The sequence below is a fragment of the Bos javanicus genome, chromosome 11, assembly GCF_032452875.1.
Source record: "Bos javanicus breed banteng chromosome 11, ARS-OSU_banteng_1.0, whole genome shotgun sequence".
In the NCBI taxonomy this organism is placed as follows: Eukaryota; Metazoa; Chordata; class Mammalia; order Artiodactyla; family Bovidae; genus Bos; species Bos javanicus.
The window spans coordinates 37,656,713-37,674,411 of record NC_083878.1 but is presented as its reverse complement, the minus strand read 5'-3'; the positions used below and the strand labels follow the sequence as shown (position 1 = coordinate 37,674,411).

General features: G+C 41.4%; 1 protein-coding gene across 2 annotated transcripts in view; it reads left to right on the top strand.

The window, feature by feature from the left end:
- The first annotated feature begins 824 nt into the window (after window positions 1-824).
- RTN4 (reticulon 4) overlaps window positions 825-17,699 on the top strand; it is a 74,661-nt gene continuing 57,786 nt past the window's right edge. Inside the window, exon 1 of one of the 2 annotated variants that reach the window (XM_061432386.1) lies at window positions 825-1,662. In XM_061432386.1, coding sequence (XP_061288370.1) covers window positions 1,089-1,662 — 574 coding nt within the window. In that variant the 5' untranslated portion in view covers window positions 825-1,088. The remainder of the gene's footprint in view (window positions 1,663-17,699) is intronic. The other variant, XM_061432387.1, reaches the window with a different exon arrangement.

Sequence of the window (17,699 nt, the reverse complement as noted above, 5' to 3'; positions counted from 1 at the left end):
TTGCCTTCCAAGGCATCCTTCTCTTTCCACTTTCCTCTCTCCCTTCCCTCTTTTGGGTGACTCATCTTTCTACCAATTAAGTCCCGCAGCGGGCAGATCCCAAAGCCCTCTTTGAAGAAGTACAGACTTTCATCAAATGGTCTGTTCCAGTCCGTCCCTATATCGTCTAGCCTAGTTGTTTTGCCTACCTCATCCAGGGTCTGCAGTTAAGACTGGGAGTGACTTTAAACCTGTAAAAAATATTATTTTTTCTTTTAAGGTGGTGATGGTAGTACCTTACCACCTTAAGGTGATAAGGTGGTTTGGGAATTTACGTTTGAAAGAAAACAAATTTTTATTTCGAAATCTGAAATTTAACGTTTGCTTCAATCCTTAGGGCCTACTCCACAGTACCGTTATTCAGAACCTTTCTGCGCTCTGGGTTTTTTCCTTTCCTGGGAGGAAAGTTTCCACTCCCAGTCTCCAAGATAACGCCCTTCCGGTGGCGTGCCAGGAACGTCTCCGACCCCTCTGGCGTGGGAGGGAGCCGGTTCGTTTCCTCAGTGCTGTAAACACACAGACTCCAGCTTCTCCGAGGCCAAGACCAAGACCCCAGCTGGACCCGCAACTACCCTAGGCAGTCGGTGGGGTTCCCAGCTCCAAACCCCGCCCATCGAACCCACCCGGGCCGGTAAGACAGAGGAAGTGCAGTGAGACCCACCCACTTTCGTCTTTTTCCTTTTCTATTGGGCCGACTGGTTGCCGTCAACTCTATTTCTTCGCCGATTGGCTCTCTCCCTCCCGCGTTAGTGCCTCCTTCTCCCTGGCTGGGAGGGTGTCACGCCAAACTGGGCGGAGCGTCGGCTGGCCTCTCTCCTTCTCTCATCTGGGCGGCGGCGGCGGCAACTGGGGACGGGGCGGGTGGCGCATCACGGGCGCGGAGGCTGGAGGAGCAGTCTCATTGTTCCGGGAGCTGTCGCCACTGCAGGTCCCTCGGCTCGTTGGGCCCTGCCCCTCTCAGTCCTCCCCACCCGCCACAACCGCCCGCGGCTCTGAGAAGCTTCTCCCGCGGAGGCAGCAGCTGCAGCATCACCTCTGACCTGCCAGCCATGGAAGACATGGACCAGTCGCCTCTGGTCTCCTCGTCCTCGGACAGCCCACCTCGGCCTCAGCCCGCATTCAAGTACCAGTTCGTGAAGGAGCCCGAGGACGAAGAGGAAGAGGAGGAGGAGGAGGAAGACGAGGACGAGGACGAAGACCTGGAGGAGCTGGAGGTGCTAGAGAGGAAGCCCGCCGCCGCGCTGTCGGCGGCCCCGGTGGCCGCCGCCGCCACCGCCGCCACCCCGGCTAGCGCGCCCCTGGTGGACTTCGGCAATGATTTCGTGCCCCCGGCGCCCAGGGGGCCCCTGCCGGCCGCGCCCCTCGCCGCTCCGGAGCGGCAGCCGTCTTGGGACCCGAGCCCCGTGTCGTCGTCGGTGCCCGCGCCCTCCCCACCCTCCATTACAGCAGACTCGCCCTCCAAGCTCTTTGAAGACGAGGAGCCTCCGGCCCGGCCTCCCCCTCCTCCACCGGCCGACGTGAGCCCTGAGGCCGAGCCCTCGTGGACCTCGGTTGTCCCAGCCCCCGCCGCGCCCCCCTCCACGCCGGCCGCACCCAAACGCAGGGGCTCCTCGGGCTCAGTGGGTGAGTGCCGCGCCCTCCGCCTCGCCGCCGCCCCTCTTGCCCCTCGCGCCCCTCCCTCTTTTGTGCGCAGCCCCTAAAGCCTGGACCCTGCCCTTCTCTCCATCCGGAGGGGGCTTTGTCTGCAGATCTTTGGGCGAAGGCGCCCCCGCTGGTGGGAGCCGTGGCGAGCAGGGTGGGGCGGCAGAGGAAGCCCGGGCTTACTCTTTATTGTCCGTCTGGGTATCGGGGAGCACGTGCGCCCCGACCGCTCCCGGGTTGTTCTGTCTGCTCTCCATTCCACCGGGTCGGGGAAGTTAGGAACCCATCTCTTGCAGGAACTGGGTCTGTAAGGAGGGAACTAGGGGTGTGGATTCATCGGGCTGCCTTGGTTCCGGGGTGAGGATGGAAGGCCTTGGCGCCCTAATCTTTTGTCTGCCCGACTAGGTTGCTCCTGGGGAAAAGACGCAGTTTCTTGCTGGTCTTTGCCCGCATTCAGCCCTGGCCCCTCTCCTCACCCCTTCCTTGGCTTGAGTGGCCCCATGCTCTTCATCTACCCCGCCCCGGCCCCGCGCTCGTGGGGAGCCGGTCCAGTGGGAAACGTCCACATTGACCTGACTGCAGTGAAGGGAGAGCGCCTCCAGTGGTGTGACGCGTGGAGAATTGGGGAGCGGAGTTTCGGTGAGGTCCTGCCACCGCCCAGTTGACTCGGGTTGTGATGTGGCTATTTACCACCAGCTTAACGGAGCCGGGGAAATGGGACCTGGGCACCGTGTTCCAAGGGGGCGCAGTTCTGCCGGGAGCTGTTAGGATGCACAGGTTTAGCCTCTTAATGCATCGTAATTGAATAGTAGAGATAAAAGGAGAAGGCAAAATGGTTGACATTCCCAAAGAAGGGGAAACCTGTGGATTCCCTGGCGGGAAGGGGACAGTTGAAATTGTGGCAGATTTACCATGGGACTTATGAAATGTTTTGAGACAGACGTTTTCATCTGTTGGTTAGAAATACTGTTTCGTAGAAGTAATATATTTTAGGGCTGCAGAGACAGATTTGCATTGTCTGTAAATAGTTTTCAAATCTTTTCATTTACCAGCACCTGATTGTTTGTTATTACTACTTTAGGAAGGATTGTTTTATTATCCTTTTCATTTTGGGAGATTGTTTATTCTGGAAGAGAAAAAAGTTTGTTACAGGTTGAGAATTCATCCTATTAGACACGTTAATTATTAACAAGTAGCTTGTTAGTTTGGGGACAGAAAGTGTCCCACTAGTAGAAGGACCTTTATGTGTAAAAAGGCCAGGATCGAGAATCAGGTAGTGTAACAGCCTGGTGAGAAATTGTCATAGCCTTGTAGGATTTTAGAAACGGTGGTTTTTCCAGAAAAAGATACTCAGTGGGAGATCATGGAAGAATTTTTTTTTTCTTCAGCTCACTCTTGCACCACAAGGAAGAAAATAAGTCAATAGTGATATTGACATACCCCAGAGCATTACTCAAAACATTAATTACTCCACTACAGATAATTAGAATGTAAGAAGTAACTCAAGTTTTCCTTTTTATGAGTAAAAACACATTTTCGAGAAACTAAAGTGAGGTGGGAAAATATCAAGTAATAAGACATTTACAAGTGATAAATTTAATGATTAAGAAAAGCAAACTGATTTTTCATATTGTATTCCTATGTGGAAAGAAAAGAGTTCTGTTCTTTGAACCTTGGAGAGTCAGGAGGTGACAGCATTCTTTCTGTATTTTGACTTTAGGAATACTAACTTTGGAAGACAAAGGAGAGAGAATATTGCGTCACTTAGCAATTCTATCTTTACATGGCTCCCTAATTCTGTATTGATGTTACCTATCTAGAAATTTTAGTTCCTTTAGGACATAAAGGAACATTGTGATTATGGTCAGATAGTTACCATGTCACTGAGTCTGGCTTTCTTAACAGTTCTTTGCTGCAGCTGATTATTGATTACGTACAAAGAGGCACTATTCTAGGCTGGGAAGATAGAGCAATCAGCAAGACAGATGTGTTCCCCATGAGAGGAGTGCAGATAATAAACACCTGATTAAGGAACTGAGACTAGTGTTAAGTGTTATGAGCAGCATAGCACGGATGATGATGTGGAAAATTATTGAGATGTGTGGGAACCTTTTTAGATAGGGTGGTGCAGAGAAAGCCCTTTCTGAGGAGGTAAGATTTAAGCTGCAGATATAAAAAAATTTCCAAGAAGCTCCTGGGAGGCAAAAGCCCTGATGCAGTAATGTATGTTTGAGAAGCTAGTAAGAAGACTAATGAGAAAGCTAAGGAGAGAGTGGTGGGTGTTAAGGTGAGGGTGGGTGGTAGACTACACTTAGGTCATTTGAGGTCTCTAATAGGCCATGGTAAAAAATTTCACTTTTTGAAACATTGTTCAGTTTAGAAATGTGCTCCTTAATTATATTGGGGTTTTGGAGCAGAAATACAGTTTTGAAGATTGAGAGAAACTAAAAGGATGGATGTGAGTAAAGACAAAGAGGTGAGAAATGTGCAGAGCATAGTTAGAAACCTAGATCAGTCTGACTGGAGGACGGTTTATGTTATTGCATATGGTAGATCCCTGACACTTGTATATTGCATATTGTTGTTTAACCTCTTCTTGAGTAAGTGCTGATTTCCCTTATTTGAGAAATTGTAATTTTGCTGTTTGCTGTTGTATCAGTACTTGGAGCATCCCCATGCTGAATGACTGAAGTCTTTCCCCTGCTGACTGTTTTTCATGGGGAAACATTGGCTTCAGGTTAAAATGGTGGTTGTTTAACCTAGGCTTTGAGAACATGCAAGGGAAACTGGATAGAAATTTGAGTTGAGAGATGCAAACCATTCATTAAGGATGGCGTTGAGCTGATCTCTGGACATGTTTTTTAAGCCAGTAAAATGTGCAGTAGATCTGGATTCTGAAGGGTGTCGAATGCCAAGTTAAGGATTTAGGGTTTTATCATCCTGCTTTTATTCATGTTCTGCCATCCACAGTTGCCCTTGCACTTGGCAATTTAAATTATGAGGCAAAAAGTGTTTTCATTGTTGTTTCCAAAATATGATGTTATTTCCTTATTTATCATCCTTTTCCTGAATTACTGCTTTCAGCATTGGGAAGCCATCAAGAATTATTGAACTGAGGCATGGAATAATGAAAGCAGTGTTAGAAAAGTGAATTGGTGGCAATTTTCAAGATAGGTTGGAAAGAAAAAATGGAAACTATTTAGAAATCTTTCACAGTAGTTCCGAGAGAGGTGAGTAGAGCCTGAACTAGTTCATTTAGTGGAAACGGAATATAGGGAGGAATATAAAACTTTAGGAAGGATGAGTTTTTTGGCTCTGAGTCTCTGTTTTTATAGTTAGGTTAAGAAGAAGTTTTATGGAAGAGAACTGCCGTGGATACAAATAATATAATGTTGGTGGTTTTTAAATTTGAGACTATCAAAAGTTTTTGAAATGGAAATTTGTATAGAATTGGATATTGCTCATAAGTATAGTATAATATTGCTCATTATATGGCTTAAGGATTGAAAGTTATTAGTCATTTTTACAGTCATTTATTATTATATCAGTATTGAAGCACATGATAGAAGTGTTAAAAGATTCTGAGTGATTATAGTTTATATAGTTTAAATATTAGTCTTTAACATAAAGTTCAAGTAAACAGTGATGTGACATTCCCAGGAAGTAGTTGTCACCAAAGAAAGAGATGTTATGTCAAAATCCATTTCCCATCCTCCCTTCTTCATTTTTATCTAGAAAATGTTAACAAGGAATGAAACTGATGGGTGTAGAGGTTCTGAATAATTCTTTTGTTAACCATTTCTAATGTTCTGACGAGGAATAAAAGTTGGGAACAGGTGCTGTGCTTGTTGTTGTTTAGTTGCTAAGTCATGTCCGACTTATGGATAAAGTGAATTACTTTTCAGATTGGTTCCTAGGAAGCTCAGTGTCAAATTTATAGTTCTTTTTAGTAACTAACAAGCTTCCTCAAATCCTTTTTAAAATGAAGTGATGAAGTTATATTGAATCTTTAATAAATATCTAATTATGTGAAATAACATTTAGAAACATGCTATCTTAACACTCTCTTTCTGTAAACCTGGAGGATTACTATGTTATCTATGTGTGCTTGCTTCCCAGGTGGTGCTAGTGGTAAAGGACCACTTGCTATTGCAGGAGACATGAGAGACTCAGGTTTGATCCCTGGGTTGGAAAGATCCCTTGGAGGAGGGCATGACAACCCACTCCAGTATTCTTACCTGAAGAATCCCATGGACAGAGGAGCCTGGCAGGCTACAATAGGGTGGCAAAGAGTCCGACATGACTCGTGACTTAGCACACACACACCTATTGTCTAATAATTAGCTCTGTATCATGTGTAGTTATTTCATAATATACTTAAAAACAGAGTATTTGAAACACTGCTGTTGCAAAGCCCCAATTTAAATGGCACATTTTAAAGGTCCTTTGCTAGCCCAGGATAAAAGTACCAACCAAATGGATGATATTTCTTGATTTTTTTCCCTGGGACCTCGAAGTAGAAGCAAATGTTGGTAGACACACTGTTCTTATAGTGTATTCTTTGAGAATTTTTATTCCTGTTTCTAAATATAGACCCTAGAAGATTGCTCTGGGGGTGACAGCCCCAGGGATGGGAACTGTAAGAGCAGAACCATAATTCATCACCAGTGTTTAAGTGGGTGAGTGTGACCTTTGTGGCTAGCTAGTGTAGGACATAGGCATGCACTGTGGGAGGACCCAGCTCTACTGATGCTAGAGTTTTCTCAGACTGAAGGCCTCATCATTCTTTCAGCTCTAAAGGAGGAATTGATAATTTCACATTTAAACTAATGATTTTTTTTGTTTCTTGGAATGGTGATTTTTAATTTTTAAATCACTTTACTCATGCATTCCCATAACATTCTGTTCTTACCTCACCATACCATATATATGGGAATGGTATGTTCACTCATTTCTGTTCCCCAGATTATATGCTCCTTGAGGAAAGGGACTGTATTTCCTTTTTACCTTGAGGGAAAGGACCACATGCACTCTCTCTCCATTGCTGAGCGCAATCCTTCAGATGTGGCATAGGCAGTCAGGTATTTGTTGAACTAATATTATAGATGAATCCTGATCTGTATTTTGTGTGACTTTAGAAGTACTGAAATATTTTCTCTCAAAAGTCCCAAGCCTTGGTACTTTCCTGGTTGTCCAGTGGTTAAGACTGTGCTGCTACTGCGGGGGCACATGTTCAGTCCCTGATCAGGGACGTTCCTCATTGTGGTTTGGCCAGAAAGGAAAAAAAAAAAATCCCAAGTCCTATGAATTAAAGCAGTGATCTATTTAAAAATGCAAGGTATATGGATGTACTTTTTTATTTAACCAGTCTCTTATTGATAGTTAATTAGGTTATTTTTCAGCTTTTTCTGTTATAAGTAACATTGTGGTGAACACCTTTATATATACTTCTTTGCAAATACATGCTGTTATGTGTTGTAGAATAAATTCACATAAGTGGAATTACTGATTCAAAGGGTAAAGCATTGAAAATGTTGGTGGATAATGCCAAACAGTAGTACAGTAGGTGTTACTCCTACTCCTGTAGTAGGAGCTGTAGCTGCTAAAGATTGGATTATCTTTTCAGCAGTCTCTGAATCCTTATGTGGCTGTCTAAAAATTACTTCTTTAATGTCTTGTTCTTATTACGATAGATGAAGAAGGCTTATAAAGTTTTCTTCAAACAGATTTGGCAGTAGGCTGGTCATACTGGTGGTCTCTTGGGAGTTCAAGATTAAGGAAAGTTAGCATGTTGCTGCTACTGCTGCTGCTAAGTCGCTTCAGTCATGTCTGACTCTGTTCTACCCCATAGACGGCCTCCCACCAGGCTCTGCCGTCCCCGGGATTCTCCAGGCAAGAACACTGGAGTAGGTTGCCATTTCCTTCTCCAATGAAGTTAGCATGCTGCTAAGTCGCTTCAGTCGTGTCCGATTCTGTGCGACCCCATAGACGGCAGCCCACCAGGCTCCCCCGTCCCTGGGATTCTCCAGGCAAGAACACTGGAGTGGGTTGCCATTTTCTTCTCCAGTGCGTGAAAGTGAAAGTGAAGTCGCTCAGTTGTTTCTGACTCTGTGCGACCCCATAGACAGCAGCCCACCAGGCTCCTCCGTCCACAGGATTTTCCAGGCAAGAGTACTGGAGTGGGTTGCCATTGCTTTCTCCAATGAAGTTAGCATACTCCTTTTTAAAACCAGGTGTAGGGCTGAGTATGGAGACTTGAAGATGAGTAGAGACTGTAGTTATGAAAGGTACATGTGGCAGATAAGGAAAGAATACAAGCCCCTTCCTGTGAAGTATTTTCTGCTGTCTTAAAAGCAGAGGACTCCTGTGGTTTTACTGTAGGAACAATCATATATTTACAAACCTGTCAGCTGCTTTTGTGAAAAGAGAAAAAAAAAACTCATTTTATTCCCCTCCTGAACTTTATAGATTGACTTATAAACTTCACTAATTGAAAGGCACCATTATTAAATTTATTTATCTTAGTATACTGACAGCCCTAGGTGAAGCTGACCTAAAGCATGAACAATTTTTTAAAATCTGCTGGAGTCTTTGGTCTCAGAGGGAATTTACTTGTTTAAAATTCTGTTCATCTTTGTTCTAAGGGAGTTTATTAAATACACCTAAACCTATCATGTAAGTCCCTTTCACAGTCTTTAGAACTTCTCAGTCTCAACTAATTAACATCATTATTAAATTGAGAGTTTTATTCTTCTACGAAGTTCTGAATTCAATTTGCTGATATTTTGCTAACAATTTTGCATGCCTTGTGTAAGGAATATTTTTCTCTATTTTTTTAAAAATAGCTTTGTTTCTTTTTTTTCATTGTGTGTGGGTTTTTTTTTTTTTTGACTGACTAGTTGGTTCGGCTGAGCTGGGTCTTTGTTGCAGCATGCAGGATCTTTAGTTGCAGCCTGTGGAATCTGATTCCCTGACCAGGGATCAAACCCATGCCCCTGGGGGTTCATTGGGAGCTTGTAGTCTTAGCCACTGGACCACCAGGGAAGTCCTTATTTTTCGGTATTTTATATTTTCTTGTAATAATTCTGTCTGGTTTTGGTATTAGTGCATAAATCTATGAAACATTTTGGGAAGTGCTTCCTCTTAATATACTGAAAAAGTTTGTGTAAGCATCCTTCAGTGTTGATAGAATTTATTAGTGTTGGGGCTTCCTAGGTGGATAAGTGGGTAAAGAATCCACTTGCAATGCAAGAGATCCCTGGGCTGGGAAGATCCCCAGGAGGAGGAAATGGCAACCCACTCTAGTATTCTTGTCTGGAGAATCCCACAAAGAGAAGCCTGGCAGGCTAAAGTCCGTAGGGTGGCAAGAATCACAGCTGAAGCGACTGAGAACACGCACACAGTGAAGCTGTCTGGCCTTGGAGTTCTCTGTGTGGAGGTTTCAAATTATAGGTATACTATTCTAATGTGATATAGGGCTATTCAGATTTTCTGTTTCAGCTTGTGTCAGTTTTGGAAATGTATTTTTTGCAAGGAACTTCATTATTTCATCTTTATGAGGGAACATCAAGGAATTTGTCCACTCAACCTAAGTTGTCTAATTTATTGGCATAGACTTGTTTGTGTAACCTCTTACCTTTTTAGAAGTTATAGAGCTAGTCCCTCTTTTATTTCCAATATGTGTTTTCCTCTCTTTTTCTTAATCATTTTAGGGATTATCACTTCTATTAATCTTTTCAACAAACCAACTTTTGGTTTCATTGACTTTTCTCTTGAGTTTGCATGTTTCCTGTATCATTGGTTTCTGATGTTATTTTATTTATTTTCTATTGTTTATTTGGATTTACTTGCTGTTTTCCTAGTTTCCTTTGGTGGAAGCTTTAAACTTTAACCCTTTTTTTAAAGAGCATTTAGAGCTATAAACTTCTCTCTAAGCATTACTTTAGCTGTATTCTGCAGATTTCCATTATCATTTGATTTAAATTACTGTTTAATTTTTCCTGTGATAATTCTTTGATCCATCAGCTATTTAGAATTGTGTGTTTAATTTCTAGACATTTGAGGGGTTTTCCAGAATTTTTCTGTTTTATTGATTTCAGCTTAATTCATGTGGTCAGAGAACCTGTACTGCATGATTTCGGTCCTTTTAAATGTATTGAGATTTACTTTGTAGACCAGGAAATGGTTTATCTTGGTGTATGTTCCATGCATACTTGAGCAGAATGTATATTCTGTTATTGGTTGTAGTGCACTATAATGAAGTCAGTTTATTGGGGTGTTGTCTAAACCATCAGTATCCTTGTGTAGAATGTGTGTATGTGCATGTGTGTCTAGTCTATCAGTTAACTGAGAGTTGAGTGTTAACATGTTTAAATAATGTTTGTAGATTTGTCCTTGTCTCCTTTTAGTTTTTGCTTCATGATTTTCCATTACACCTTTCCTGTGTAACCTTTAGTGTTGTTATATATCTATTTAGCATATGTCTTATTGCTCTTTTATCATTATCAAATGCTCCTGTTTACCTCTGGTAATCTGAAAGTAATACTTTTTTTGTTTGAATCTATTTCGCTTGACATTAATATCGCCATTCTAGATTTTGTAGGATAAGTACTTGGATCGTATATCCTTTCACAGCCTTTTACTTTTAACCTTTCTGTGTTTTTATATTTAAAGTGTGTGTCCTGTAAGTGACATTTAGTAGGGTTTTCATCTAGTCTGAAAATCTCTGCCTTTTAATTGGAGCAGTTTACTATATTCAGTGTAATTATTAGTATAGCTCATTTAAGTCTCTTTTCTCTTAGTTCCATCTGCTTTTTTTTTTTTTTGTACTTCTGTATATTCCTTCCATCTTTTGTGCTTTTATTGTCATTGTCATTTTAACTCTCTCTATATTGTAGTTATTTAAGTTTTAAAAATCAGTTATTCTTGAAAGAAATGAGAATACTTTATATTTACTCATATATTTACCTTTTCTTTAAGGAAATTAGAAAGTGAGACTATTTTGTATCTACTCATATATTTACCATTTCTGCCCTTCTTCATTCCTTTATGAAGATTCGGTTTCTATATGGTATCTTTTTTCCTTCCTTCTGAAGACCTTCATTTTACATTCCTTGTTGTTCTGGTTCCTTGGTGATGAAATCTTTCATTTTTTGTTTTCATCTTTTATCTCTATTATCTTAAGTCATCTTTATTTTTGAAGGATTTTTTTTGAAGAATACAGTTAATTTTATTGTTTGTAATGGTCTATAAAATCACAGAAGGTACTGAATTAGCAGATACTGACTGAATCATTGTTGCTTGGGGAAATACAGGGTTAGGTTCCTGTGAACCTCATGGCGTTTTTGTTAATGATAAGTATATAACTTTATTTTAGGTGTGTTTCTATTTAAAGAAACACATTATTTAATATATATTGTAGACTCATTAACATTGAACTCATGGCCAAGAGTACTATAACTCATGTCTGAATGAACCTTATCTAAAACATGTGTTTCCTCTGTAAGGTACATCATAATCTTCTTGCTCTTAAGAACACGAGATAGTACTTAAGCACTATGCTTAGGGCCCACATCAGAATCACCAACAAAAAGCATAGAAATGTAAACAGTGGGGCACTGAATAGACTGCTAAAAGAATACTTGTTTACTGTATGGGAGCTGAAACGAGATGGCATAGGGTTGCTTTGTTTGACCTCACCTGATCGTGTGTTCAGTATGTTGGGGGACTGGAATGTTTGGTTCCTCTGCACTTGCCCATTTCTGTAAGTACTGACTTTTGGTTTATCAATTTAGTGAGTAGACTGGCAAATTAAGGAATTAGTGGTTTAGAATTGGGAAAGGAGTATGTCAAGGCTGTGTATTGTCACGGCTGTGTATTGTCACTTGCTTATTTAGCTTATGTGCAGAGTACATCATGTGAAATGCTAGGCTGGATGAATCACAGCATGGAATCAAGATTGCAGGGAGAGATATCAACAGTCTCAGATAGGCAGATGATAACCCCTCTATGGCAGAAAGTGAAGAGAAACTAAAGAGCCTCTTGATGAGGGTAAAAGAGAGTGAAAAAGCTGGCTTAAAAACTCATTGTTCAGAAAGCTAAGATCATGGCATCTGGTCCCATCACTTCATGGCAAATAAAAGGGGAAAAAGTGGAAACAGTGACAAATTTTATTTTCTTGGGGTCCAAAATCACTGAGGATGGTGACTGCAGCTGCTCCTTGGAAGGAAAGCTATGACAAACCTAGACAGCATATTAAAAAGAGAGACATAACTTTGCCAACAAGGATCTGTATAGTCCAAGCTGTGGTTTTTCCAGCAGTCGTGTGGATCTGAGAATTGGACCATAAAGAAGACTGAGCGCCCATGATTTCGTGCTTTCAAATTGTGGTGCTGGAGAAGGCTCTTGAGAGTCCTTTGGACTGCAGGGAGATCAAACCAGTCAATGCTAAAGGAAATCAACCCTGAATCCTCATTGGAAGGACTGATGCTGAAGCTCCAGTACTTTGGCCACCTGATGTGAAAGACTCATTGGAAAAGACCCTGATGCTGGGAAAAGATGGAGCTCAGGAGAAGGGAGTGACAGAGGAAGAGATGGTTTGGATAGCATCACTAAATCAATGGGAGTGAGTTTAAGCAAACTCTGGGAGATGGTGAAGGACAGGGAAGCCTGGCGTGCTCCAGTCCTTGGGGTCACAAAGAGTCTGACATGACTTAGTGACTGAACAACAACAAAGGGTTGACTGCACTCAGTTCACTAGGCTTTCACTTTCTTTCTCTGCATCATTTTAAAGAATGTTCTATTATCTTTTGGGTTACATTGTTTCCAATTGAGAAGTCAGGTCATTCTTAATATTGTTTGCCTCCCCTTTCCCTTTGTTTTCTACAGTTATCTCTGTGGTTTGTGTTTATCCTGCTTGTAGTTCATTGAGCTTCGGTGGCTGGTATTTTCTATCACGATTGTCAAATTTTAGGCCATTAATAATCGTAATTTTTCCCCCTATATTATTGCCTTTTGGGGGGACTCCATTTTACATATACTTTAACTGTGTGAGTCACAAAAAACTGTGGAAAATTCTGAAAGAGATGGGAATACCAGACCAGCTGACCTGCCTCTTGAGAAACCTGTATGCAGGTCAGAAAGCAACAGTTAGAACTGGACATGGAACAACAGACTGGTTCCAAATAGGAAAAGGAGTACATCAAGGCTGGATATTGTCACCCTGCTTATTTAACTTATATGCAGAGTACATCATGAGAAATGATGAGCTGGAAGAAGCACAAGCTTTAATCAAGACTGCTGGGAGAAATATCAATCACCTCAGATAATGCAGATGATATCACCCTTATGGCAGAAAGTGAAGAGGAACTAAAAAGCCTCTTGATGAAAGTGAAAGAGGAGAGTAAAAAAGTTGGCTTAAAGCTCAACATTCAGAAAACGAAGATCATGGCATCTGGTCCCATCACTTCATGGGAAATAGATGGGGAAACAGTGGAAACAGCCTCAGACTTTATTTTTTGGGGCTCCAAAATCACTGCAGATGGTGACTGCAGCCATGAAATTAAAAGACGCTTACTCCTTGGAAGGAAAATTATGACCAACCTAGATAGCATATTCAAAAGCCGAGACGTTACTTTGCCAACAAAGATTTGTCTAGTCAAGGCTGTGGGTTTTCCAGTAGTCATATATGGATGTGAGAGTTGGACTGTGAAGAAAGCTGAGCCCCGAAGAATTGATGCTTTTGAACTGTGGAGAAGACTCTCGAGAGTCCCTTGGACTGCAAGGAGATTCAACCAGTCCATCCTAAAGGAGATCAGTCCTGGGTGTTCATTGGAAGGACTGATGCTAAAGCTGAAACACCAATACTTTGGCCACCTCATGTGAAGAGTTGACTCATTGGAAAAGACCCGGATGCTGGGAGGGATTGGGGGCAGGAGGAGAAGGGGATGATAAAGGATGAGATGGCTGGATGGCATCACTGACTCGATGGACACGAGTTTGAGTGAACTCTGGGAGTTGGTGATGGACAGGGAGGCCTGGCGTGCTGCGATTCATGGGGTCGCAGAGAGTCGGACACGACTGAGCGACTGAACTGAACTGACTGAACTAACTGCTTGGTTATCTCACCAGTTATTGAGACTGTTCATTTATTCCCCCTCCCCCCACAGCTTTTTGTTTTTCATACTGTGCTTCAGTTTGGATAGTTTCTGTTACTCTTTGTTTAAATTTATTGATCCAATCTCCATTGTCCAATCTGCTTTTAAGCTTATCTGGTGAAGTTTTCTTTAGATTAATGTAATTTTCAGTTCTAGCATTTCCATTTGGTTCTTTTTCTAGTCTGTGTTTTTCTGTCAAGATTCTCTGTTCACTCATTATGTTGGTCTTTTACAAAAGCTATTTTAATTTCCAATTAATATTCATTAATCCAACATTTACACTATTTCTTTTTGTTTATGTTGGCTATTTTTTCTTATTCTCATATTTTCTTGCTTCTTTTCTTGTCCAGTAATTTTTTTATTTTATACTGCTTGTCATGGATATGGTTGGATTTTGGCAGACAGTTGGTTGCTGACAAATCACTTTAATCTTTTCAAGTCTTGATTTTAAAATTTGTGTGGGTCTAAAGCAGTCATTTACTTTTTCTTTAAGGGCAGAGTAGTAAATATTTTAGGCTTGCAGGTCATACAGGTTCTATCTAACTACTCCTCTTTGCCCTTACAGTGCAGAAGTAGCCATAGGCAAAACGACACACGAATGGGCTTTTTCCAGTACAGCTTTGGCTCATGAGCTGTATTTGCTGACTTGTCCTAGAGTACCCCTTACTTTAGGGTTACGTAGTCCCACTCTTAAGGTGTACCTTTTCTGGAATCTTATTTTTGTGCTGGGATGTTCAGGAGCTCTCTCTACTCTGACTGGCCAACACTTTTAGGTCAGGTCTTACAACACAGTCTGACCTCCAGAATATCCACTCAGTTCACAGCTTGATCATAGATTAGTCTGCTGGGTCTTGGTAAGTCTTGTGATGTGTATGTGCAGCATTGTATTCAGCTAAAGGTTTAAAGGGAACATCTGTCTAGATTTCTGGAGCTCCTTTTCTTTGAAGCTTTCCTTTGCATGTCACCCTGCTCCACAAATTCCAGACAACTCAACAGCTTCCTCTGCCCAGCAAGAGTGCAGTATCCTGGGGCGGCTCTGCCATGTGCTGTTGACAGAAAGTGCCTTCGGAAAGCCAGGGCACTCGGCTGGTGTGCTTCCCTCTTAGGAATTACACTCCTGTGCTGCCTGTGGTCCAGTGTCTCAGGACAGTTGCTTCATATATTTTGCCCAGTTTTATAGCTGTTTATGTTGGAAGGGTTAGTGTGATAAAATTACTCTCATAGCCAGAAGCAGAGGTTCTTCTCCATGATTTTAAAATGCAGTTTATTTTCCTTGTTGTATAAGCTAGGTATGATTTTACTGACCAGTTGGTTTTGAAACAGTCAGCATAAGAATGTGTGGACGTTGGTGAGATTGTAATACGTGCTAAGTTGCTTCAGTCGCGTCCGACTCTATGCAAACCCATGGACTCCCACCAGGCTTCTCTGTCCTTGGGATTTTCCAGGCAAGAAAGCGATGTCCTTCTCCAGAGATTGATAGTGTATATGTTTTTCCAGTTTACCAGTAACAAATTCAAAATTGATAACGCCATTTTTACTTTTTCGGAGAAGTGATTTACTTAAAAGAAATCTCTCTAGTAAATTTTAATTTTGACACTGATTATTGTTTGGTATAAGTAATTAGCATTCAAAGTTTGTAGTCCTAAGGCAGTTAGTCTAAACTTATGTTCTAGTTTTAGGCTTTGGTAAGGAAAAGAATCTAGCACTAGGGCCTATGTGAGGAATAGATCATTTGGAAATCTTTCATACTGTTATTATAAGTAATTCAGTGATTCTGTTCCTTTTACTGAGGGTAATAAGGAAATTAGTGTATATCTGATTATAGTTTAAATTTCAAATTTCTAGCTTTGTCATTAACTATGCTTTGAATAAGTTACTTTAAGGTACTCTGAGCTTTGGTAAGTAGAAATGCAGAGGACTAACAAAAATAAGGTAAGGTTGAGTATATTTTAGAAAGTTATTGGGGCTGAATATGGTGAATTTGAGCATTACTGGATGTTAATATTCAGATATTAACATGAGAGGGAAACATGAGAGGGAAGCATGAGAGGGAAGCATGGGTTTGAACAGGAAGAAGTTTGTTTGATTGGCGTAGATAATATGTTGAGATAAGTTTGGACAGTTAAATTGGAGGTTCCCTGGTGGCTCACATGGTAAAGAATCTGCCTACAATGCAGGAGACCCAGTTTCAGGAAGATCCTTTGGAGAAGGGAATGGCGCCTCACTCCAGTATTCTTGCCTGGAGAATTCCGTTGACAGAGGAGCCTGGCAGGGCTACAGTCTGTGGGGCCGCAAAGAGTCAAACACAACGGAGTGACTAACACTTTCACTTTTTCAGTGCAGGCCTTAATATGTCTTAGAGTTTTTGGTATAATTCAGTGTATAACCAGGAGCGCGTAAATGTCTTTTGAGCAAGAAAATAAACCGAATTGTCCTTTTTGATGGCTGTAGGGGAGAGACTTAATGAGTTCTAGATTCCTTTTGCCTATTTAGTGAAAACTTGTTTTTGTTTTTTCAATATGCCATTATGTTTTTACTTAGTTTGGATATAATTAAGTCCCTAATATTTATTATTTCTCTGGCTGTCTGTTCAAATAGTACAAATGAGATTGGATGACTAAGGTTTTGGTTTCTTTGTTTTTTGTTTCTCATTTTTTAAAAATCTGTCATTCTTTTATTTTTGACTCCTTTTTAAATTTATTTTTTAATTGGAGGAAAATTGTTTTGCAGTATTATCTTGGTTTCTGCCATACAACAATCCAAATCAGCTACAATTACATGTATATCTCCTCCCTGTTGAACCCCCCGTCCCCTCATCCCACCTCTCTAGTTAATCACAGGGCCCCAAGCTGGGTTCCCGGTGTTGCACAGCAACTCCCCACCATAGTTTTACACTCGATAGCGTGTATGTGTTGATGCCGCTTTCTCCATTCATCCCACCCTCTTCTTCCACCTCTCTGTCCACAAGTCCGTTTTCTGCATCTGTGTCTCCATTTCTTCCCTGCAGGTAGGTTCATGAATACCATTTTTCTAGTTTCCATATATATGTGTTGCTGCTGCTGCTGCTAAGTTGCTTCAGTCATGTCGGACTCTGTGCGACCCCATAGACGGCAGCCCACCAGGCTCCCCCGTCCCTGGGATTCTCCAGGCAAGAGTACTGGAGTGGGCTGCCATTTCCTTCTCCAGTGCATATATGTGTTAATATATGGTATTTGTTACTCTCTTTCTGACTTACTTCCCTCTATATAATAGGCTGTAGCTTCATCCAGCTCACTAAAAGTAACTCAAATTCATTCTTTTTAATGGCTGAGTAATATTCTGTTGTACACATATACTGCATCTGCTTTATCCGTTTGTCTGTTGATGGACATCTAGGTTGCTTCCATGTCCTGGCTATTGTAGATAGTGCTGCCATGAACATTAGGGTACGTGTGTCTTTTAGAATTGTGGTTTTCTCAGAGTATATGCTCAAGAGTGGGATTGTTGGGTCATATGATAGATTTATTCCTAGTTTTTTTTTTTATAGTAATTCTAATTTATTTTTTGTGAATGTCCACAATGTTTTCCATAGAGGTTATACCAATTTATATTCCCAATAATGCATAAAGGTTACCTTTTTTCCACATCCTCACCAATACTCATTTGTTGTCTTTTTGATAATAGCCATTCTGACAAGTGTAAGGTGGTATCTCATTGTGGTTTTTAATGTGCGTTTCCCTGATGATTAGTGAGCATCTTTACATGTGCCTGTTAGCCATCTGTTGTTAGTCATTTTTGGAAAAATATCTATTCAGTTTACTGCTCATTTTTTAAAAATTGAATTGTTTGTTTTTTGATGCTGAGTTGTATGAGTTCTTTGTATAT